Source organism: Apodemus sylvaticus, chromosome 16, assembly GCF_947179515.1.
Source record: "Apodemus sylvaticus chromosome 16, mApoSyl1.1, whole genome shotgun sequence".
Lineage (NCBI taxonomy): Eukaryota > Metazoa > Chordata > Mammalia > Rodentia > Muridae > Apodemus > Apodemus sylvaticus.
In genome coordinates, this window is record NC_067487.1 from 3,294,321 (window position 1) to 3,319,230 (window position 24,910).

Here is a 24,910-nt window from a genome sequence, read left to right on the forward strand (position 1 = left end):
CACAGCAGCATGAATGAATCTCAGTGTTATTGACAAGGGTAAGAAGTTAAGAAGGTACACACTAATTCCATTTGAAGTCTAGAAACTGCAGACTGAAATGTAGCAAAGAATGTAGCTCTACACAGATTTGGAGAAGGAGGAGGTCCCAAAGATTAGGAGGAAAGTTTTGTGATAATTATGTTTGTTATTTTCTGCCAATTATACCTCAAAACTTAAAAAAGAAGAAAAGAAAAGCTATATGAAAGCCAGTAGATTAGTCAAATTTCCATTGCTGTGAACAGATACCATGACCAAGACAACTCTTATAAAGGACAACATTTTATTGCGGCTGGCTTACTAGTTCAGAGGTTCTGTCCATTATCATCAAGGCGGGAACACGGCAGCATTCAGGCAGGCATGGCACGGCACAGAAGGAACTGAGAGTTCTACATCTTGATCTGAAGATCACTAGGAAAAGACTGGCTCCTGAACTGGAGAGGTGGCTCAGCAGTCAGGAGCACTGACTGCTCTTCTGAAGGTCCTGAGTTCAAATCCCAGCAACCATATGGTAGCTTACAACCATCTGTAAAAGAGATCTGACACCCTCTTCTGGTGCATCTGAAGACAGCTGTCTTATACTTAGATCTAATATAACCCTAATTATACTTAGATATAATAATAAATAAATCTTTAAAAAAAGAGAGAAGACTGGCTCCCACATGGCTAGGAGAAGGCTTTCAGAGCTTATCTCCACAGTGACACACTGCCTCCAACAAGGCCACACCTATTCCAAGTGCCTTTCTTTGGGCCAGGCATATTCAAACGACCGTAGGCAGACATGGTACAGCTTGCCTATACTCCCAGCACTTGAGAGGCAGAAGATTGCCCCATGTTGGAGGCCAGCCAGGTCTATCTAGCAAGACTTTGTTTCCAGAAAACAATAAGGAAAAGAAAATTCCTCACCTATAAAATTGGTAAACACTCTAAACAACACGCAAAGTGATGATATGCAAGGACTCTTGTACATGGCAGATGGGAATGCAAAACATTACAGCTTTGGTAGAAGAGAATTTGGCAACATCTAACAAAACTACTTACGCATTTGCTCTTTGTCTCAATAGTTCTAGGACTCTACTTAAGAAATGAAATGAGCTTTAAGATTGAGTCTTCAGAAAAATGAAAGTGGAGCTCATATTTTTCATAATCCAATTAGAGGGCAGGATGAAACTTAAGCGGGGCATGGTGGCATATACCTATAAAAAAATGTTAGAACTCAAGCTAAGGCAGGAGAATTTTAGTTTAGTGCCTGAATGTGTAGAGAATCTTTACATGCTGTGTAGAAGCATCACCTGTCAATAAAAAAGCCTATGGCCAATGAGCTAAAGCAGAATTAGAAAGGTGGGACATCCGGCAGGGAGAGAGAGAAGTCTGTGAAAGATTTGCCTTGAACTCTGGAAGAGATAGTCGCATAAACCTGAGGAGAGGTAACTAATTATGTGGGAGACAGAATAATTTAAATGTGTCATAAGTAAGTAGCTAGTCAGGGAATACACCAAAGCTTGTGGCCTAATCATTTATTAATAAATAATTGGTCTCAGAGTCGTTATTTTTGGGAACAAAGTGGCTGGGAGCAAAAGCCCACAGTTACACTTGCCTTAAATGACTGCAAAGCTTCTAACCATTTGTTATTGTCTTTTTAATATTAAAAACAACAGTTCCTTGCTGGGGAGATCAGTGCATTCATCTATGGAGGAGGTACTGTATAGCTGAAAGAATGAATGAGGAAGATCTTAGGTATGGTCTATGCCTGTTTTCCCACTACCCTGGAGACTGATGTGTGAGGATAAAAAAATTGAGATGTGACTGGAGAGATAGTTTAGAGGTTAAAAGTTTATATCTTTCAGAGAACCTGAATCCCCAGCACATGGGGTAGCTCATAACTATCTTTAACTATTCTTAGAGGTATCTGGTTCCTCTGTTCTCCTTGGGTACCTGCACTTAGGCCAACACCCACACAAACACATACATAGTTAAAAATAATGAAAATGAAAAAAAAAAGTTTAAACATAGTTTGTGCTATATAGGAAGAATCTCACACAAATACACACATAAATGGCATTATATTTCATACAGTATAAGTGTATGCTTGTTTGCTTGCTTTTAAAAAAAATCAACAAAATCACTAGCAAGAAGAGAAACAGAAGATTGACCTGCTTTATTGTGCCAGGAATTTCAATTCCTAAGCTTCTGGTTGCACCCCAACATTTGCATTTATAGAATGACCAAGGAGTTTGAAAACTCTAGAATAACATGGCCCATGAAAAGGCAGGATAGCAATGGAAAGTTGTGACTTCTGAATAGCATGGCTCCATTCAAAACATTTGATGAGTATGCAAAGCTTTGTAGGAGTGCTAGAGTGTCAGGGCAATATTGAAGGTTAGGATTTGAAACACAAGAGTCCCCTGAAGCAAATGTGATGGTTTCCTAGTAATCACAAATGTAAATTTCTTAAAAAAAAAAAAAAAAAAAAAAAAGAGGGCTGGAGAGATGGCTCAGCGGTTAAGAGCACTGACTGCTCTTCCAGAGGTTCTGAGTTCAGATCCCAGCAACCACACTGTGGCTCACAGCCATCTGTAATGAGATCTGATGCCCTCTTCTGGAGTGTCTGAAAACAGCTACAGTGTACTTACATATAATAATAATAAAAATCTTTTAAAAAAAAATTTATTTATATGTAAATACACTGTAGCTGTCTTCAGACATACCAGAAGAGGGCATCAGATCTCATTACGGATGGTTGTGAGCTACCATGTAGTTGCTGGGACTTGAACTCTGAAAGAGCAGTCAGTGCTCTCAACCGCTGAGCCATCTCTCCAGCCCACAAATGTAAATTTCTGTACTTCACTAATGAGCTAGGAATCAAAATCTTTCAAAATACAGGTCTCAGAACTTCAAAAATTAAACATTGTAAAAGAAGCAGCAAACCAGGTAAGTAAAGAAAGTTGGGTGCCAGGTATAATGGCACCTTGAAGGAAATAAGAAGATACATTTAGAGTTGCACTGAGCAATGCTTTATCATAGCCACATGTAGCTAGTTACATTTTAATTAACTCGAAATTTAAACCTACTTTAGTTACACTGGTCTGTCTCAGTGCTCTGTCGCCCCCTGGCAAGTGGCTATGTCAGAGCAAGCATGTCAACAAGTTCATCTTTGGCCAGTGGTGCTGTGTGTACATTTTCTGCTTTCTCACACCATCTAGTGCATATTTGACACACACACACACACACACACCAATACTAAGAAGCCTGAGTTACATTAAAAAGGTGATAGGTTCTCTTTGGTATTAAATTCAAACCGGAATAATATTGGAGCCAAGGGACAAAGTTTCAACATTAATTTAAGAAAGATGGATGTGCTGAGCATATTTGGCTCTGCCCCAGAGGCTGTTTCATGAAAGGTAACTAAGTTTGTCTTCCATGTGCAAATGTTCAGTGCTGCAATCTACCTGGGAAAGTAAGCAAAGGAACCAATGTGGTTTAGAGGTACACCTAAATTAGATATGTATAAAAACATGCATGCATTGTGCATGCACAAAAAGATCTTTATGCAAAACATATGACAATGACTTACCCATTTCATGCACCCCAGTTCCCAGAAAGAGCCAATGTTTAGAAAAGTTCTAAAGGAAAGCAAGAATTTTGTTTAAATAGTAGCTCAAAGAAGTAGCTCAGAGAATTAGGCTAAAGGAAAGAGTGGCCCAATATGCAGACACATGATATGATTAACATAGGAGGACAGGGTTATCTCATTTATTTCTCTACTCCTGGAAAGCTTAGAACAGACCTGGTTAGGAGGAAACTAAACCTGAGATAGGGTAAGGAGATAGGTGGTGGTGCCTGGAAGACAGCTGTAAGCTGTTGTAGAAGGTGGTCTACTTCGGACTGGACCTTTATAGCATTCCAAAGTTATCAAACAGCTGGTAGAGTCCCGGATTCAGCAGCCTTGGGCATGCTGAAGTAAGTTTCTCTGTACTAGAAAACTTCCAGTTCAAGTAGGAAAATTATGGTTAATGTTTTTGTATTTCTGATAAAGAAAAGGAGCCAGGGATGGCACAGAATAAAAATGGATTTCAGATTCTTTTCAAATAAAAGAACCAGAAAAGTCTAAAAGATTATTCAACAAGTGAGATGAACAGTTTGAGAAAATTTAAAGGAATTCACCAATTCATGGAAGAAACTCTACCTTTCTTAAAGAATTTTGTTGATTTTGAAGTAAATACCAAATGTTTCTTTGAAGAATTTGAAAATCTCTTAAGTAGAATGCTTGATGGACAAGAACAAGAGAAATGGAGCAGAAAACGATACATTTGGAAGTTGATCAGATCTACAGATGTACTAAATAATGGATGATTGTCCACATGGAAGTTTCAGATGTACAAGGCCCTTGGTCTCTTCACCCTCAGCAAGTAAACTAAAACCCCATAAAGACAGCACAGCAGTTCTTATGATAAATTTGTCCCTGGATGAGGAATAGGAAAGCTGGAATAATTTTATGGCAGAACCTGAGTAACCTGTATCTTGAACTATTCACAACATACAGATCTAGGTGGAAGGATGAACCGACTGCATGTAAATGTGACCGGTTGGTAGTTGCCCCGATGCTGTGCATTTTCCCATTCAGGAACATCCCAAACTATAAAAGCACTATAGAATTAATATCTAGAACGAAGGTAGGAATGCTTATAATTAAAAGGAGTAACTACCAAAAGTTCTGAGGTCCAAGTAAGGGGTGGCGAGAAAACAAAGCTCTCACCTCAGGACTAAACCTCACTGGGGCCATTTACAAATGAAGTCAAGGCAAACCTAGGGAGCCTGGGCATCAACCTTTTTAAGCAAGTGGGAAGGTGGAGTACGGACAGATGGACAAGCTCCAGAGTGCACAAAATATCACTTTGAGTTTCTGCTGAGAACTTCATGGTGCTGGTGCACTAAATACTAATGTAGACGTAAAGGGAAGCCGCCGACCCGAGTGAAAGCTTTCACCACTTTCCATTACACGTCGAAGCGTTTTATAAGCTCAGGTCAGCCCCTCGCGGTGTGGTCTCTGAGCTCACCAGCCGCAGCTCCGAGCCGAGACGCGCAGAAGGGCGGGGCAGGGTAGGGCAAAAAGGCAAGGGACACCCAAGGCGCAGCTACCTGAGTAGGAGGCGGAGCTCAGACTAACCTCCCCCTCAGCCCCGGCCCCAGTCATCCAGACGTTGCGTGGCAACTGACCACGCCTGCCAAGTGACTCAAAAGCACGCGCTTCCGTTGTTCCCAGGAAGTTGTGGGCTCCTGGTCCTGCCCCTAACTGAGGCGGAAGCTTAGCTTGTGGAGCTGGGCCGCGTTACTGCTGTGCATCAGCCCATGGCTGCCTACTCCTACCGCCCAGGCCCAGGTGCTGGCCCTGGCCCTGCTGCTGGAGCTGCACTGCCAGACCAGAGCTTCCTGTGGAACGTCTTCCAGCGGTAAGCCCAGCGCCGCCCAGCTCCTTCGGCCCTAGGGTCGGTCCTCAGTTTCCAGGGCCTATCCTCCCGTTCTTCCTCTCCCCACCCTCCATCCCCCCCCCCCCCCACCTCCTTCCCAGTCCTTTTTACTCTACTCCATCCCGACTTCCTCTCTTCTACAATAGCACAAGGTTCAGGGTCATGTTGGCAGTTACTTTGCCCAGGGCCGGAGGGCGCGGATCAGTCGCCCTACAGGGTCAGGGGTGCTTGGCGTTAGAAACAGGACAAATCTTAAGTCAGGAAAACCGCATCAGTGAAAAGAGCTGCCTCCTATTGCATGTCTTCTGTCCCTGGTCGTCCTTCTGAGTGACTTGTTGTCTCTCTATTAACTCGTGCCAAAGAATGACTTATTCGTCCTAGAGAATCGTTACCTGTTACGAAAAACATGAACCCGTGCAGGTATAAATTAAGCAGACTTGAAGAGCTAAAAGAAAGCTTGAGAAGGAATAGAGAAAAGATGATTCAACCCCTCATACTGCTTCTGGTCGTTCCTTAATCTCTGGCACACCTGGGGGCGTGTGACATTCCAGCTGAGCTAAGAGGAAGATCCAGATCTAGTGTAGATTGATGGAAATGATACTTTGGCTATGTTTTATTTTTTCTTTAATTTTTTTTTTTTGATTTGGTTTTTTTCGAGACAGGGTTTCTCTGTATAGCCCTGGCTGTCCTGGAACTCACTCTGTTGACCAGGCTGGCCTCGAACGCAGAAATCCGCCTGCCTCTGCCTCCCAGAGTGCTGGGATTACAGGCGTGCGCCACTACCGCCCAGCTTCCTTTACTTTTAATCACCAACTTACCTGGTCTTTTTTTATTTTGTAGGGTTGATAAAGACAGGAGTGGAGTGATTTCAGACAATGAGCTTCAGCAAGCATTATCCAATGGTGAGTTGAAGCCTGATTCGTTCACAGTAAGTTTCTTTCCTGGAATTATTCCCAAGGTAGTCCTTAAGACTAAACTGCCATTACCAGTATAAGGTAAAGGTGTTTCTAAGCTACTGTGTCCATATTTTCTTGATTATCATTGTTGCCAAGCTCCAGAACAAATGTATGTGAGCCTCAGAAACTGCTGAGAAATGGGAGCTACAGTGTAGGCCATGCCAGAGAGTTAAGAAGGTTAGCTCTGTGCAACAGAGGTTCCTTACTTATCTAGAAGGCCTTTGACCTATTATCAGTATTAGCAAAACTGTTTTGAAGAGGATCATCAGGGACACTGACAAATTGCCAGGTGACACTTAGAAGTAATTGTTTAGTTTTTGAAAGGCTTCAAGATGGTCTTTAGGTACTTTTGTGGAAATATGTTTGCTGTAAGAACTGCTAAAACTTAAAAAAAGGATACACTGAGTTGGGGGACCTGGAAAGATGGCTTAAAAGTCAAGAGTTTTAAGGTCAAGGCTTCTGTTCAATTCCCAGCACCCACATGGCCGTTCACAACTGTGTGTAACTCCAATTCCAGAGGATGTGACACCCTCACACCAATTAATATAAAATAAGATTATTTTTATTATAAAATAAGATTGTATATTATATATTTTGTTATATAATATATTAATATGTTTATTATAAAATAAGATTACATTATATATTTTGTTATATAATAATGTTTATTATAAAATAAGATGATATATATATATATATATATATATATATATATATATATATATATATATACATACATACATACATACACACACACACACACACATAAATATAAACATTAAAACTCTGGGGCCAATTTAGGAAATAGAGATATGGGAGATGCTGTCAGCAGGAACATGGAGAGATATTTGTATAATGTGAGGAACACTGTGTCCCAGGAGAATTGAGAGGATTGTGACTTTTGCATGGAGCTCTTCATGGAGTCATGTTCTTGCTGGTGTCATTGTTATTTAGTGGTACCATTAAAGACAATTTTTTTGTTTGTTTTTTTGTTTTGTTTTGCTTTTTTAGACCCGGTTTCTCTGTATAGCCCTGCCTGTCCTGGAACTCACTCTGTAGACCAGGCTGGCCTGGAATTCAGAAATCCACCTGCCTCTGCCTCCCAAGTGCTGGGATTAAAGGCGTGCACCACCACCTCCCAGCAACAATATTTTTTCTTTAAAAATTTTTATTTAATTTTGAGATTTATTTATTTTATTTGTATGAATGTTTGACCTGCTTATATGTATGTGAGCTCACCAAGTGTCTGCCTGCTGCCTGTGGAAGATAGAAGTGGGCATCTGATCCCCTCGAACTGGAGTTATAAATGGTTGTAAGCCACCATGTAGTTGCTGAGGATCAAACCTGGGTCCTGTGCAACAGCAACAAGTGCACTAAACTGCTGAGTTGTCTCTCCAGCCTCCTCATCCTGACCCCTCCTTTTGTTTTTTGACCAACTCATGAGTCCTAGACTGGCCTTGAACTTCTATGTACTCAAGTTCAAGGATGACCCTTAAACTTCTGATCCTCCTGCCTCTAACTCCTGAGCACTTAGTGCTGGTTTATTCTGTACTGAGGATAGAACCTAGAACTATATGTCCAGTGGACAAATACCCTACTAACTGAGTACATCCATATTTACATATTTTTTCTTATTAAATGAGATATTTTTCTTATTAAATGTTATTTGTAATTCTTTAGGTGTGGCTTTCTTCTCTAATTATTGTATTTAGAGATTGTTTTTCCTCAGGTGTTCTATATAAGCTTAGAAAGGGATTACTTTCAAGACATGATGGAAAATTTAAAAGGCTCATTTTTATTCTCATGGGGAACATTTTCTTGTAATTTGATTGGATGAAGGGAGAAGGCAAGTGAGATGCTAGATAGTGCCTCATAGTCTTGGTGTCAAAATTAAAGGAAAGTGTTTTCCATTTCTGCCATTCCCTTATGCTAGACATTCTTGGTTCATTTGTGTTTTCAGAGTGACCTTTGCCTTACACAAAAGTGATAGAGTTGACACAATTTTTATTACTTAACCTGTGGGGACTACAAGATGCTGTTGTCAAGGGGCCACTTTAAATCTTGGTGGTTTCCTATCACCTAATGGTATAATGATGGTCTATAAATTAGCTACTGTGTTATATTATTACAGTATTATGGAGGTAGACTTTGGAGTTATCAGGGAAAAAGAGAAGTCTGGCTTGAAGGTAGAGGAAGCCACACCCATGTGGTATGAGGTACATCTTCCAATGAAGAGAGGCATGTAGGCAGGAAAATAGGTGTCTAGTGGTTTGGCTCACAAGTTTAGTGACCTACAGCTGGTACAGACAAGGTAAAAAAGCGCAAAGGCTTCAGGGTGAAAGGAAGTGACAACAACACCTCATATCGGGACAGAAATACTGGTGTCTGTCATGTGTTGCCTGCTGTGTTCCAAATAGTTAGAATACAAAAATTAAATAAAATTTAATCATGTTAACTGAGAAACGAAAATAAGGTGGTAAAAAGGAAAGGAAGGTTACCAGTAAATCATAAATCTGACTTTAAAATTTTTAATAGCTAATGCAAAGAGAAAAATGTATTCAGTTAATATAATCTTGGTTTTTCCAAAATACAGACAAAAACAAATAGTTACTAAAGCCTTTTGGGACACACAGATTATTAAAACTTGTAGGTCTGCTTGCACACATGGGACCATTTCTTATGCCCTGAGCATAAACCAAGAGTTTTTCCTACTTAACTTGGGCACCAATTTCAAAGTGATTGTGACACAAACGAGGGCTCTGTGTGCCTCTCTCCCTCTTCTTCTCCCTCTCCCTCTCCCCTCCTCCCTCCTCCCTCCTCTTTCCTCTCCTCTCTCCTCTCTCCCATTCATAAGGCTGTAGTTCTTACCTTTTAATACTGTTAGCCATGGCAACTAAATTGCTACGTTCAGTTTCAGAGGGAATAACTTTCAAACTTTAGCTCAATCTGGCTTTTAGACATAAGCTTCATGAAGAAGGCTCACCCTGTACTGTGCAGGGACAGTTAGCATTGAATAGTTGCATATGAGTTCTCACTACCTTTCTCAGAATTGCTGTGTTTATGTGATTTTAAACTATTTTTACTTCTAATCAGTCTTCTAGGGTTGTTTTTCTGTTTTGATTTTGGAATAAGATTAAACTATTTTAGGAAATTTAATTAATATGCTTTTGGAAGGGAAGCGTGAAGTTAAAAATAATACGGTTTCTAACTTCAATTTAGTCATCTCTAAGACCTCTTTGTTGCTGTGTAGTTGACACCATGCTACGAGTGTTTATGAGTACACTGGGCCTCTGTGAGACTTACTTACATAGAAGAATATGGTCAGTAGACAGGTAGAGCCTAGAACAGGATTTGTTTTTTCATCTCTGTGACCACAGTACCTTCTAGAAGCAACTCATGAAAAGAAAAATTTGTTTTAGGTCACAGTTTGGGTTCAGTCCATCCAGAGGGGAAGCTCTGGTGGAACAGAACCATTTACTTCCTGGCAGCCAGCGAGCCTAAAACAGGAATGCTGGTGTTCCCTGTTCCTCTAGCTTTCCTCTTCCCTTTTTATTCTGTCTGCACCCCACTCCATGGAATTCAGGGTGGGTCTTTCCCTCAAGTTAATTCTATCTGGAAATACCCAGATATGTATGGAAACATAAAGATATATTGTACTAATCTCCTAGGTGATTGTTTCTAACTCCAGTCAAGTTGACAATGAAGATCAGCTATCATAGGATTTCTCTTACTGTTATGAAATAATGTGTCACAAACTTCTTGGGTTATAGACTAAAAGTTAATTTTTCTCAATCTCCTTTTTGTTTCGTTTGTTGGTTGGTTAGCCCAGGCTGACTTTTATTTAAACTTCCTGCTTAGCTAAGGATGATTTTGAACTCCTAATTTCATGCTGGAATTATAGGCACCTGTCACTGTGCTCACCTCTTTTTAGTGCTTTTGAACTAGATTTGACTTTCTGAATATATTAGTGATTTGAGGTGCATGTTTTAGTTGTACTTTGAAAACAGTCTTATTTTCTCTTTTTTAAAAAAAATTCTTTTGAAGACATTTTTATCAAATAGAATTGTAGTTTAGGATAAAAAAAGAACTGAAGGAAATCATACCTCTATCTACCCAAGATAATTACCTGTAAAATTATTATTCAGTCATTAACAGTCCCAGAGCATGGCCAAGCCTGAAGGTGGTCTTTGGACCCCAGCACAGTCTGACATATGTTCTCCCTAGAAATTCACACAAGTGAAGCTCTACAGAGAAGCAGCATCCAGCCTCTGGTAATTACAAATAGGTTAGGCAGTACAGACTAGGTACTGACCAGAATTACTCAGAGCTCATACAGGTTAAGGCAACCAGATCTCCTGGTGCTTACTCCTAGGAAGCAGGTCCCTGCTTGCAAACTCTATTCCAGAGCAGGCCACTGGGTCTTCTGGACTAACAATAGACCAGGCACTTAGAGCTTCTTGTAATTTAATCTTCTTTGGTCTAATTGAGATTATGTCACTTGTTTTCAGGAACATGGACACCATTTAATCCAGTGACTGTGAGGTCAATCATTTGTAAGTATCCACGCAGACAGTTTTCTTTAAGCCATATTTTGTTATTTTGGTAGTATCTTTTAAAATTCGTGTTTGTGATTCTTTTATTTAATTATTATATGTAATAGCCTTTTAAACTTTAAAGAATGTTTTTATTTAAGAATTACATGTGTTAATTTATATCTACTTTATCTTGTGTTATGGATGATTTCAAAGTTTGTAAGAAGGCAGCCTGCATCTAATAATTCTTCCTGCTGAATTCCATGCATGTAACTGATTACCTTCATGTTTTAGTCATTTTAATTTGCTTTGAGAGCTAGTATTTGGTTGAATTTAATATGCATGTACTAAGGTCTGAGCTGGAGTTGGAGCTGGAGGTGGGCCCTCCAGGAAGGATTTCCATCATTTCTTTCTTACCAAGATGTGGGTTGTTAGTTTTGGTTCCTTCTGTGTGTTAGTCACTTTTCCATTGCTATGATAAAACACCCTGACTAAAGTGAAGAAAGAAAGACACTATTTGGGCTTACAGTATCGGAAGTTTCAGGGTTAGAGTCCATAGTAGTGGGAAGCCTGGCAAAAGGTAGCAGGCCTGGTCTTAAATTGCAAGCCTGAAGGGGAAAGAGAGTGAAAGACCACTTTGAAATTTCAAAGTCACACCTCTTAAATCTCTTCTGGCCAGCACTGTCACTTGGGAACCACATGTTCAAATGAGCCTGTGAGGGTCATTCTCATTTAAACCACCACAATGTGGTTGCATGTGTAAACAAGGGTTAAGATTCAGATGAAAAAGATGATGGTACTTCCAAGTACATTCTTAGGAGAGGTTTACTGTTCTTTTGATTTGTAGGTTTCCTTCCTGGGAGGTAGAGTTTTTCTTTCTTTTTCCTTTTCTGGTTTCCTTTAATATGGAATCTTATGACCAAGTCCCTTCTACCACAGGAGACAAGGCATATGTCCAGCCTTTTCCATTTTACCTTTCCTGTGCCCTTTTGAAGTACACTATATCTCATGACCTCATCAGCATATCACACAGTATGTTGGTATAGGTTAATTGTGCTCTATCCACTCCAAAAGATTGATGTAGGTAAATTTGTCAAGGTGGCTTATGAGTGATTGAGGTCTTAAAAGTAAAATCTAAAGTTAATATCGTAATAGACTAGGACATCTTCTAATTAAAACAGGTATTTCTTGACCAAGGAGAACTCTTCTAAGTCTCCCTCTAGAGGTGTGATACTTGGGCAGTAAGAAGGTTTACTCTGGCTCAGGACTTGGAGCTAGGAAATTGGGCCTTAACCTTTGCACTCCATTTTCCTTCTGATAAAATGAGAGTACTTAGTGTTTCTGTGTTTCAGAATATGTTCTATCATAACTGTCTACCTTCTACACAGTGGTGTTCTGGTGGTCATTACTTAGGGGCTAGTATTAGATGAATGTCCACACTCCCTCCACAGCTAGATAGGGATAAGTAGGCTTTTAGGAATATAGTAATTTGTTCAACAAACTAACCTTTAACTAGGCAGCTGGTTCCATGCTAGCACCTGAAGGTCTTCGAGGTGGCATGAAACTATGAGTAATGTTCTATGGTTGGTTGTCTTTTGCTGCTGAACATGCGAACTTAATATGTGCCTGCTGTTTTTCTTCATCTCAGCTATGTTTGACCGAGAAAACAAGGCTGGTGTGAATTTCAGTGAATTCACAGGTGTGTGGAAATATATCACAGACTGGCAGAATGTCTTCCGGACCTACGACAGGGACAACTCTGGGATGATTGACAAGAACGAGCTCAAACAAGCACTCTCAGGTTTTGGTAATTCACTTGTCTTGATTGTATAGCATATTTCATTTTGGAATATAGGAATCCCTCAAGCTTTGTTTTACTATGTTCCATTTATTGATTCTTTTAACCCAGTCCATGTGAAATTTCTGTTTATGTTATACAGGTTCATATTTTGATTCTATTTTTGTCATGAAGATTTATATGTGACATGGAGTCTTTCACACAGTGTTTCATCCAAAATGAGATAAGGGCTATGCAAATCATCTACTTTTTTGTGAAATGAGATGGTGTCATGAGCAAAATTGAGAATGTGGCTTCTGGAACAATTTAAAGTAGAAAAATGAAAACATAATTATGTGGGGTAGTTGGCAGCATACCATGTAGTGGTTTGTCAAATTACATGGACACAGTGATAAAATAACAGTAAGACTAATTCTATAAATAATAAAATGTATTAATCGATTCCAAATTTTGCTTCAGTGGGAAATTAGAAAGTGTGTGTGCCCATTCTCAAATGCATTTAGTGCGTGTGTGTTTGGTGTGGGTTTAGGCATGCAAAGTGTGCCGTGTTTCTCACAAGTATTCATAGTACCTGTCCAGAACGTAATAATAGGCCCCCAGAACTAGCCTTGAGTCTGAAAGAAAAGTGGAATTTTTTTTACCTACAAAGGAATTCCTGAACTGTTTGAAGCACATCTATGACTTGTCATGGTTACACCAAGATTCACAACACAAGTACTCTGTCCTTTTGCCCTTACAAAATCCTTTTGTGTTTTATTGCTTAAAAGATTGCTAATAGATGTCTTCCAGAAAAATTTTATTAAAAAGTGAATTATAATCTAATGTATTGTGAATATCTTGAGTTTTACTTTCCTAAAGTATGTTATTTCCTACTTATATGGCTTCTAAAAGTCTGCTATTTCTTCTTCCAGCCTGACAGTGACCACCTCTTTTCTTCTGTCCTCTCCCTTCTCGGTTTGTTGTTAGACCCTTTGTGTCCTGATCAGACCAGTGACATTTCAGGATTTTCTAAGGAAAACAGTGGAAAAGTGTGTCTGATTATGGGCCAGTGGGATATCTTGGACTGTACCAGCATCTCCCTCACTTTCTAAACATTTCTGTGTATTATCCAGGTGAAGTCCTGCTGTGGTTTTTCCTGTTTGTCCCGATACAGGACATTACTCTTTAACTGTCCAGGAAAAGGAAATATCTGTTTGCATACTAATTTGGAATATTTTTGGTGGCATCTATTAGGGAGTTGGCTGTAGAAGTAAAAATTCCTATTCTGACTTCCAATGGGTTGTTGCTTTTGGGTAAACAGGTGCTTAGTAGAGAATAAGAGCATTGGTGATGTTTCAGGCTAACCCAGTGGTACCTATGACTGATAGGATACCTGGTGAGTCTAATGATTCTTCTGGTCACTTAAACCTTTGCTACTAGTTCTATAGCCAGGTACAGAGGTCTGGATGGACACTTACACCTTCCTAGGTGTGGCTTTGGTTAGTTGTTGTTTACTTCACCTGCAGTAAAGCCAACTGTTCTATTAGGCAGCACAGTTGGCATGAACAATCCCTTACCCCTAAACCCTGCTTCTCTTTGAGCATCCCCTTTTCCATCTAGCCTTTGGCAACTATGCAGTTTCGGTTTGTTTTTTCTTTTTTTAAATGATAAAAACTTATGAAAATATAACAAATTTCCACTTACCTATATTTTTAGCCATGTTCAATCTTGGTGCATGTGCATATCTCCTTTATGGTGGAGGCTTAGGGCAAATCTGAAGCCTCTACCATAATGTGCAAGTAAAAAATGTGGTTGCTTATCATTGACTCATTTGCAAGGTTAATGGTTTTTAATAATAATAATGCTTTACTTGAGTTAGGATCAGGCAAGACCCACTCACAACCTTTTTTAGGCCATTTACTGGTTGGAGGAACATAGATTAATACTATGCAAATTATTCCTGTATCTATGGGGGGGGGGTCATTGATTTTAATTGGATTGTGACTCCATTGGGATTCCTCCAGAAGCACAGGGGAATATTGCTTTTGGTAGTGGAACTTTTGATTGTCTAGGTGCTTGCTGCCCATAGATCAGTGGCCTGGACCAGTGGTGTCAGTGGAATCATTTTTCTGGTAGTATCATACCTTCTATTAGTTTCTTGGTAGAAAAGGACTTTGCTTCTCACCAAAGGCTATTGGAAGTAGACATAGAGTATTTCTATTTCCATTTCCAGTAAGATTCTCACCTCTAGGACTACAGAAGAATATCCCTGGCAGAGTTGGAGAGTTGATATGTCTTTGTACTACCTTCAACCCTCTTGTGAGGGCATTCCACCTGCTCTATCTTTCCTGAGATGATCATGATTAAGTCCAAGACATTCCCCTGGTTGAAAATTAGGATCTGATCTTGCTACTTGTGCAAAAGTGGAGGCCTCCGGGTGGCCTTATCCTATTAGATGGATGCAAATTGAGGTGTAATCTTGCAGTTAGCAGGCCAGATCTAATATATATCTCACTAATCAGTCCCAACCAGGCCACAGAGCTGAGCACAAAGCTCTTTGGCAATGCTGTTCTTGTGTGCCCTTGTATTGAAGGAGCTCTCTGGAGATCAGTTTGCTGTCAATTTTTGGCCCCTCTATGGAGCATTCTTTTGTAGTCTGCTTTCTTTTGTAGCATTTTCTTTTGAGCATTCTTTTGTAGCATTCTTTTGTCTTTCGCTTTGTGTTACCTACAAGAATGCCAGTGGTCAGAGAAATTGCAAATTGATTCTAGCAGCAATGGGATTGCTTCCATGCACAGACAGGAAATCTTATATATTTGTTCTCATTTCATCTGTCATTTCTTATCCTGGCAGGAGACCTGCAGTGCCTGTCTTTCTTAGTCTACACCTGGGCCTGAAGCTCTATTCCAGCAGAGTCAGGGCTTAGCCAGGGCATTACTATCTCACAAGTTAGGTGTAAGAGAGGCATGATAGCTGTTTCCTACATACTCCCTCTTTCAGACTTCAACTGAGGGGATCCTATCTTCTGTTTGATTTGTAAGGAAGGGGGCTCCTGTAGCAGTTTTGATGTCACACATTTGTGTAGGATTCCTGAATATAAGTTCCTGTCTTCTCTCCCCACAATTACTCTGGAAGGTGCTATGAACATGTTTTTGTATTTGAACAATTATCAGTATAATGATTAAGTTTCATACAGTAATTAACTGTGAGATTCAGTTAATCTCACAATCTACAAAGCTTTCACCAAGACTGAAAACCAGGAAAAATATTTTGTCTCCTCGATTTTGTTTCCTGAATTAATAAGGTTACCACGATCATAGAGGTGGTAAGGAAAGGAAGCAGATGAGTGGTGCCCTCCTTAAACGTGGCCTCTGGTGATGTTTGTATGTCTGGTGTGTCCACACATCTTCATCCCATTATCCCCTGCTAAAGACCTTTCAAACTCATTCAGTAAATTAGAAATGGCTTATAATGCCCAGTGATTTGTCACTGATCCTGAACTTCATGAGACTAATTAACAGCACACTCAGAAACCTAGAATCATAATGACTAGGGACACATTATTGATTCTAATCTTTATAAGACTGATTAGCTATATTTTCAGAACCCTGACACCAAACAAAATAATTTGTTTATGTTGAGACACATGTAACTAGGACTGTTAATGACATTTTAGCTTTCAGAGCATTGTGTAATGATGAACAACCAAGGTTAGCAAGTCACTGAGAATACTCATATCTAGATATGACATAGTGAGGTGTCTCTACTAGGTTCAAGATTACCAAGTTTAACTGCCTTGTGGGTGTTTTCTTGGGCACAAGCAGAATGAGTACAGTTAGCTAACATAAGCCAGTGAGCTCATAAGAAGCAAGACAGCAAAAGGACTTGCACATTGTTACTGGTGTTTAGGATCACTTCACAGTTCTGACAACATATTTATTTCAAAATATTGTACTTAGGTAGTATACTTAGTTTCCAGAGTGCCTTTCAATAAATATTTACCATTTTTCCCCTCTTATTTCCACCTAATTACTGTTGATCTAAGACTCTGGAGTTTTAGAAAGGAGAGTTTAGGCAGTGATTCATACTTTAATCTTCCTCCCCTAGTTTGTCTCTGATCTGACTCTAATCTTTCCTTTCCAAGGCTACCGGCTCTCTGATCAATTCCATGACATCCTCATCCGAAAATTTGACAGGCAAGGACGAGGGCAGATCGCATTTGATGACTTCATCCAGGGCTGCATCGTCTTGCAGGTGACCAAGCAGCTTCATGTGGGTTTGCTGTGACATGCAGAAGTGGGAGTTGGAGGTGGGGGTAGAAAGAGATTAACTATCAGCCATCATAGAGTGAGTACTTAACTTCCCTTCTGTCTAAGTTTTGGTGCTAGCAAAACGTTTTATTTTAAACCCTTGGAACGTGCCTAATAGTAATCTTTTAGTATTTGTTCCATAAGATTATAATGACCTGGAATGTGCCTGTTCCCTATTGTTGTCATAGCTGTTATGACCTTTTAAGAGTAAGACATTGTATTTTTATGGTAAAGCTGGTATGGTGAACCTTGATGACAGTCATATGTAAGTCTAGTAATATGTATAGTACATAATCCTTGATAATAATTGAAATACTATACTTTTTATTTGGGGACGCAAGGTCTCTATACCTCTGGCTGGCCTTAAATTCACTATGTAGCCTATGCTGGCTTTGAACTCACCCTTCAAAATAATGGAATTATAGCTGTGTACCATATGCTTTACTTTTTTATTCACTACAGTAAATATACCTTCCAATATAAAACGAACAAAATACAATATACTAGAAAGAGCATGCATTGTTACTCCATGATTAGCCACCTATATCTGATTCTCACTGTGATCCTTGATTATGCCAAGCAGCCATACCAAGCATCTGATGACCTGTGCTCTCTAAACATGATAAGGGTGTATAGACAGCCATTATTGCCCAGTGCATGTTCCTGTCAAAGTAGGCCCTACTGTTGTTTTTAGATAGAGGTCCAGGTTCTTTAGGTTTAAGCTTTGGAAATGTGTTAAGCTGATAAGCCCTATGTATCTTTAAGTTTTTGCTATGGAATTTTCAAACAAAAGCAGCAATTAGGATAACAGTTTAATGACCAGACTTTACAGTTGTTAGCTCACAATGGCCTGTATGAGACTTTCATGCTCCAGTCCTTTTTCTGAAATAGATTCAGTACATAGAAAGCAAATGTTTTCACCATTAATACTTCAGTAGAACCCTTCTCTAAGATGGAAGGTTTTAGATATTGATCCTAGGCTCAGATTACTTTTGTTGGTTACAGAACCTTTGAGAGATGTGGACAGCATTAAATCTTGATATATAATGTAGAATTTTGAAAAATAATCTTAGAGTGTTGTTCTGATTCAAAGAAAGGCAATAAATGTGCATCTCCTTTGATTTGACTGTTAATTACAATACTCCATGATTCCTTTACAAATGAATCTGAGAGGCTGGAGTAAAAGCAGTAGCTGCTATTCTAGATAATCCAGGTTTGATTCCCAGTACCCACATGGCACCTAACAACCAACCATCTGTAACTCCAGGTCTGAAGGATCCAATGGCCTCTTCTCTCCTTCACTGGCAATGAGTGTCCATGGTGTGCAGAAAGTCTGCCAAAACACTCATACACATAAAATAAAAATAAATCTTCAAAAACAACAACAACAAGTTATTCAGAGCTTGGTATGGTATAAGACTATATTCCTAGCTCCCAGGAGCCAGAAGCAATAAGTTTCATGAGTTCTAGGCAAGCCTGGCTACATAACAGTACTCTGCTTAAAAATTTTTTTTTTTGTTTCTTACGCTGTTGGAGAATTGGTTTATTAGTATTCAAGCTCCAAGTCTCTGAAAGAGACTATCTCTGCCACTACTCAAGGGTTCCCATGAGGTTAGGGATGCTTACAGTGTTCTCTGAACACTTCAAAAAGAGATGGATATGAAATCTTATAGACTGTGTCTGAATTATTATCAAGTTAAGAGTTCTTGTTTGTAACTAAAGTTTTAATCCTTACATTTTTGAATATGCAAAGATTTGGGAGTTTTATCAGACTCCTAAATAACCTAATTAAGTTCATAAGAAGCTCTCTATTCCTTATACCCTATACTTTGTTGGTATGTGTCCTGTGGGATGGGGTGGACAGCCAGTTTCTTGGATCATTACCTCTGAAGAATGACCGAAAGTCATAGAGAGGTAGAGAATCTTAAAGGAAAGAGAAAGCTTTAGGCTATAGGTAAAAATTTCTTTAGAAATGTGGTTTTGGTTGTTTGGACTTTTTCCCTAAAAAGCCCAGCCTGGCTTTGATTCCCCCCCCCCCCACCCCCCATGTAGCTCAGGGTGGCCTTGACCTCCTGGTCCTTCTGCCTCCACCTCTCAAGTTCTGGGATTACAGGCTTGAAACAGCACTCTTAGCAATTCATTATTCTTTGTTTTTTTTTTGTTTTGTTTTGTTTTGTTTTGTTTTGTTTTGTTTTAAGGTTCCTAACACATGGCTACCATAGTATCTATCTTTTTAGCAGATATTTAAGATTCAGGCTGTAGTGTCTTGTGTCTACCACTGATTAACACAGTTTTGCGGCCACATGACAGTAGTTTGTTTTATGCTAATAGTGTCTTGTGGAAGGTGGGGAGCATTTAGACAGGCTCTTGCTTATAGCCTAGGATGGTCTTGCCTCAACTTCCTGAGTGCTGAGATTCAGGTGTGTGCACTTCTATGCTAGCACGTTTTCATAATAACCACTCATGTCTGATGGAGGTAGACCACCCACTGTTAAGGTTTGCTTGATGTGCTGGGGCTGTTGTTTTCTGTTACCATATGGAACTCTCTTGTGTCTTTTTTTTTTTAATAATTATTGAAAGCATATTATGGAATTCATAAGTTTATCTAAAACTGGCATGTATGTAACCTAGTCTTATAAAATATGCATGGAATCTGGGCATGGCAGCACCACGCCTTTAATTACCATAATTCTAACGGTAGAGGCAAGTAGATCTCTGTGGATTCAAGGCCAGCCTGGTCTGCAGACCTAGTTCCAGGCCAGGGTTACACAGTGGGACCCTGTCTCAAAAAACATAAAACAAACAACAAAATAAATGGAATGGAACAGTCTTGCTGTTCGACTTCTGACCTGTCTGGATCCAAAGTCTGCTGGAGGAGAGGTGGGCTATAGAGGCTGATCCCTGCATGATGCTCACACACTGCATGAAGTTGGCATTTCCTCCACTGGGCCCTTCAACACATGGGCCCTTCTGGACTATATTCAAAATACAAACTGTAGTGTCTCTGTCCTAAGTCACCTAGACCAGGTCCATGAGGTGGTTGTGAAATGTAAAGAAGGGCCTAGGTGGTATAAGGTTGGCTAGACATGCTGTATACTTTCTTGCCTATAGAGGTATTTGTTGTTCATAATGGTGCTGACTAAAGTTACTTAAGAGTACCCAACCTGTGCTTTCTTTCCTGTGTGAATACAATTTTCAGTGTCCCTTTAGGAGATGTGGGAAATGCATGTGCTTCTGAGATTGGGTCTTCACGATGCCTTTCATCTAAGAACACTGTTCTGTACAGTAAATTCTCAATATCTGTTTCTCCCAGAGGTTGACAGACATATTCAGACGCTATGACACGGATCAGGATGGATGGATTCAGGTGTCTTATGAGCAGTATCTCTCCATGGTCTTCAGCATTGTATAACCAGGCCTTGTGAACAACAAGCACAGCATGCAAAAGACTGAAGATGCCAAATCCCTTACCTGTTATAGAACAGGTGCAGCTGCAGTGAGATGCTGTCCTTCCCGTTGGCTGTATAGTTAATACTTGGGGACCTGGCTGTACATATGTGAATAAGCTGGTCAGTGATTCTGTAGTGGCTACACTGTTATAATACAAACCTTGGGTTTGCTGACTAATTGTGCCATGAAACCTAATAATGGTTCAGGATTTTGCTCTTAAACTATCATGTTCTTTTCTAGATGCCTCTAATTCTGTAGTTGTAATGCTTTTATTAGCCAATAGAATTTGAAAATAATATGGAACTTGCACAGAAGGCTTTTCATGTGCCTTACTTTTTAAAAAAAAATTTATTCATTGGAATATGTAACATAAGCAATAAAGTAATGATACAGACTGGTTGCCTAGTTTGGGCTGTTTTTTGCTTTGTTTTGTTTTGTTTTAAGCAAACAGGTGGAAGAAATGTACCCTCTGTTACACTACTCAAGTTGCTATGTGAACCTGGGAGAGTGGGGCCTAGAAATGAGGCAGACTAAAGTCTCATGCAATAGCCAACTTTAAAGCATCAAAAATTTATGTTCTGAGGGTTAAGAATCACATGAGTAAGATGTTCAGTCATAAAGACAAGCCACATGTGGCAAAAACATGTTTTTTCCATAAAGGCATATGAATAACAACAGCTACAGTAAACTTAGTCCTGTCTGCCATACCTGGGAGGAGCACAAAAACACATTCCGGGACCAGTTCTGTGTATTGAAGAAACAGGTCACATCACATAAGCAATAAAGTAATGATACAGACTGGTTTTGGCTGTTTTTGTTTTTGTTTTTTTAACCAAACAGATGGAAGAGATGTACCCTTTGTTGCAGCTTAGCTGCTATGTGAACTTGGGAGAGTTTTGTTTTCTGACAAGCACTCAGAATTCTTACATGATTTCACCTTTGGACTGTTCTGATTCCCTTCTTCTTGAAGTTACTGTCTCACGTGTACTCTCCTGTCCAACAGACGAGCAGGACAGGGACAACTAAACCGTGTTACAGCTCTGGCGATAGGAACCCCTTCATGCCCCCTGCTTGTCAGCTCAAGTTGAAAGAAGTAGGTTGTACTTTAGGAGGGGCAGGGTATGAAGACAACTGGGTAAGTGTCAAGGAAGAGAAACAGATCCATTAAGGTCCTCTTCTGGCCAAGGATGCCACTGAGGGTTTGTTTCCTGTGGTTTCTAGTTTGTGGGATCAGCGGGAAAGCCTATATTCTGTGGTGGCAGAGTTGCCTCTTGTGCATTGACCTTGTGGCCCCTTTATGGATGTCTCTGGGTGTGCTCCATGGGTCCATCCATGTCAGTTATCTACCAGACATCGACCCACACTAGCAGATGACCCTAGTCCAGTGAGGCCAACCAATATGCAATGAAGTTCATAAATTCAATGGTAAATGATTCCTCCATTTGTGTAGAGGCTACCTGGACTCATCCATTTATAGCCACCATTCCATCTCTGCTTCCCCTATCTCTGTATGCACCCATACTCCTCCAGCCTCAGTCTGCAGGACTGCAGTGTTTGTCCTTCCTGTGCTCACTTGTTTATATATGCATACACCAAATCCGAGTATCATTGCACATGAGCCTTTCAATGGCATACCTTAGTGCCTGTGCTGCATTCTTGAATATGTCACCCTTGTACTATGTACCCGCACCGGGCTGGAGAGATGACTCAGAGGTTAAGAGCATTGACTGCTCTTGCAAGGGTCCTGAGTTCAATTTGTAGCAACCACATGGTGACTTACAATAATGGGATCTGATGCCCTCCCTCTTCTGGTATGTTTGAAGACAGTTACAGTGTATTCATATACATAAAATAAATAATTTTTTAAAGTACCTGTACCAGCAATACACCTTTGAACCTGCTCCATAGTCCTGAGTACCCCCACCCACCATGCACACCTGAGGAACTGCTGTATACATCTGAGTACTTGTGTACATCACACAACATACTTATCTGCTTCGTATAAATACTTGTACTGCACACCTCAAAACCTGCACCAAACTTGCACTGCACTCTTGAGCTTCTATATCACATATCTGAATATAGTCACTACATACCTGAGAGCTGGCACTGTCCATCTGGGTACCTGCTCCATATGCTTGAGTATCTGTACTTCACATAAGAATGAAGTGCCTTGATTGTACATGTGTGAGCTTGTACCACACTCCTGGGAGTGTGCCACACCCAAGAATGAAGTATCTGTACCACATATCTGGGTGTGGCTGTGCCATAACCACAAGTAGAGTACATGCCAGGGCCCAGTGCTGTCATTAGGAAGGCCTAGGCTTGGATTCTTGACCTGAACTGGGTGTGATTTGGTTGGGTTGCTTCAGAAATTGAAAATGTCCTGGAGTCAGGATTCCAACTGAGGGCGGCAGAGTGATATGGTAGACTGAGGGCTGTTTGTGGAGTGGGGACTTTCTTGTTCTCTCAAAGGCCAGGGAAGGAGGTGGCTCATGGGGTGTAGAAGGGTTATTAACAAGGCAGGTTCCCACCTTAAGAGAAGTGGTGCTCTGAGCCTCTAGAACACCAACTGCCCAGAACAGACCCCTGACCTTTAGTAGAGTAAGCTAAGAAGCCTGCCTTGGGAAAACCATTGAGCAGAAGAATGTTTATAATCTGTGCTCAGCCTGGCCACACGAGGGCAGTGTAGTCACATCAGAAACAGACTCTGCCCATCTCAGGGCATTTGCAGAATCAACAGAAGGCCTGCCTAGGGTTGGCCTAGGGAAGGATGGGTGTCAAGAGAATTTCTTGTAGTTTGTGTCCTTTGCTGTTTCCTTTTGTTGTTGTTGTTCATTCAGGACTGGTTGTTAGCATGTAGTGAATAGATAGCCAATTAGGAAAGTATGATTGAGGAGCTGGCCATGGTGTGAACTACACCCTGCTAAGGAGGAGGCAGCCATAGGAAGGAGAGACCAGGATACGCACCCTCCCCCATGCTGACTCATCGTATAAACAATATACACACGATTAAACACTTCACAACTTTGTGTGGTAAGAAACTGGTTGAGACGCTGAAGGTGTCACCCAGTTTCAAACTTCAGAGGATCCTGCATAAACAAATGGTTAAGGTTGTCTATCCCTCCAGATGACAGAGACCCCTGTGGTGACAAGAAGATCTGGCCCTTGAGCTTAGGGAGATGCCTCGGTGAATAAAGCATGAGGACCTGAATTTGGATTTCCAACATTCACATAAAAAGCTGTATGTGGTGATGCGGGACTCCAAATGCTGAAAAACCAGGAAGATCCCTGAGGCTCACTGAGCATTGAGTCAGCCAACCAGTGAGACTCAGATGCATGGAGAGATGGTATAAAATGGAGATTAACAGAGGAAGAACCTTTATTTCAACTTCTGGTCTCCACATGCACACACATAGGCACACATCCCCACATACTTATGTGTACATCCATACACACCACACAAACAAAGGCACCCCTAGTCTTTCAGCCAGGTAGGGACTTACCTGCACCTATACATGTGAGCAGGTACTATGGGAAACAAGTGGGTTCAGGATAGGGGAATGTGGGGGTATTTCCCCAAGAGGAATGGGGCCTCCAGGTTAATGAGTTTGGGATTTGTTCTACCTGCTGTGGGATCAGTGCCCAGGATGCCTCTGTCATGGTTCTCTTTTGTGGCTCCACATCTTCAGATAACCCAAGCAACATAGGCTTCCCTGCCACCCTAGAAGGAGCTAAGAGTGGGGCTTCCTATTACAATCTTCTCATCTTCCCACAACTTGACAGTATACTGGTTAAGGGCCCAGTACCATATTACTAGGCTTCTTGTTCCCATGTTTGAATATAGCTTATGCCTAAGTGAGCTGGGGAAAAAGCAGTAGAATTTGATGGATATCTGATTCTCCATCAGAAGTTTCAGGAAGCTGCCATTATGTCTCTAACAATTGGAACATCCATAATAAAATACAACAGTGCAAATCCAAGTATTGTAGGTCCATGCTCAGCATCTGGAGCTCTTTTAGGCATTATTTGTACTCTAGGAGCTTTGGGTAGCCCTGTGCTTCTAGATCTGTTGCTTGTGGCACACACTAACCTACAGCTTTCCTTCGTGAATATTCCATATTTCTTACATATCAAGTATTCTATTACTCCACTACAAACAGACTTCACCTTCCTAGGATGGATTCTGTCTTAGGGTTTTACTGCTGTGAACAAACACCATGACCAAGGCAACTCTTATAAGGACAACACTTAATTGGGGCAGGTTTACAGGTTCAGAGGGTCAGTCCATTTCATCAAGGCGGGAACATGGCAGCATCTAGGCAGGCGTGGTGCTGGAGAAGCTAAGAGTTCTACATCTTCATCTGAAGGCTGCTAGTGG

At 40.5% G+C, this 24,910-nt stretch overlaps 1 protein-coding gene across 2 annotated transcripts; it reads left to right on the top strand.

Moving 5' to 3' along the window:
• Positions 1-5,299: 5,299 nt before the first annotated feature.
• On the top strand, positions 5,300-20,934 carry Pdcd6 (programmed cell death 6). Of its 2 annotated transcripts, none has more exons than XM_052159834.1 (6): positions 5,300-5,486; positions 6,345-6,406; positions 10,969-11,013; positions 12,641-12,793; positions 16,914-17,023; positions 20,393-20,934. In XM_052159834.1, the coding sequence occupies exons 1-6, from the start codon at positions 5,386-5,388 to the stop codon at positions 20,489-20,491; spliced, it is 570 nt and encodes a 189-aa protein (XP_052015794.1). In that variant the 5' UTR covers positions 5,300-5,385; the 3' UTR covers positions 20,492-20,934. The 2 variants fall into 2 exon arrangements, with proteins under 2 accessions (XP_052015794.1, XP_052015793.1); XM_052159833.1 differs by having other exon boundaries at positions 5,301-5,486; positions 12,641-12,799.
• The last annotated feature ends 3,976 nt before the right edge of the window (positions 20,935-24,910 follow it).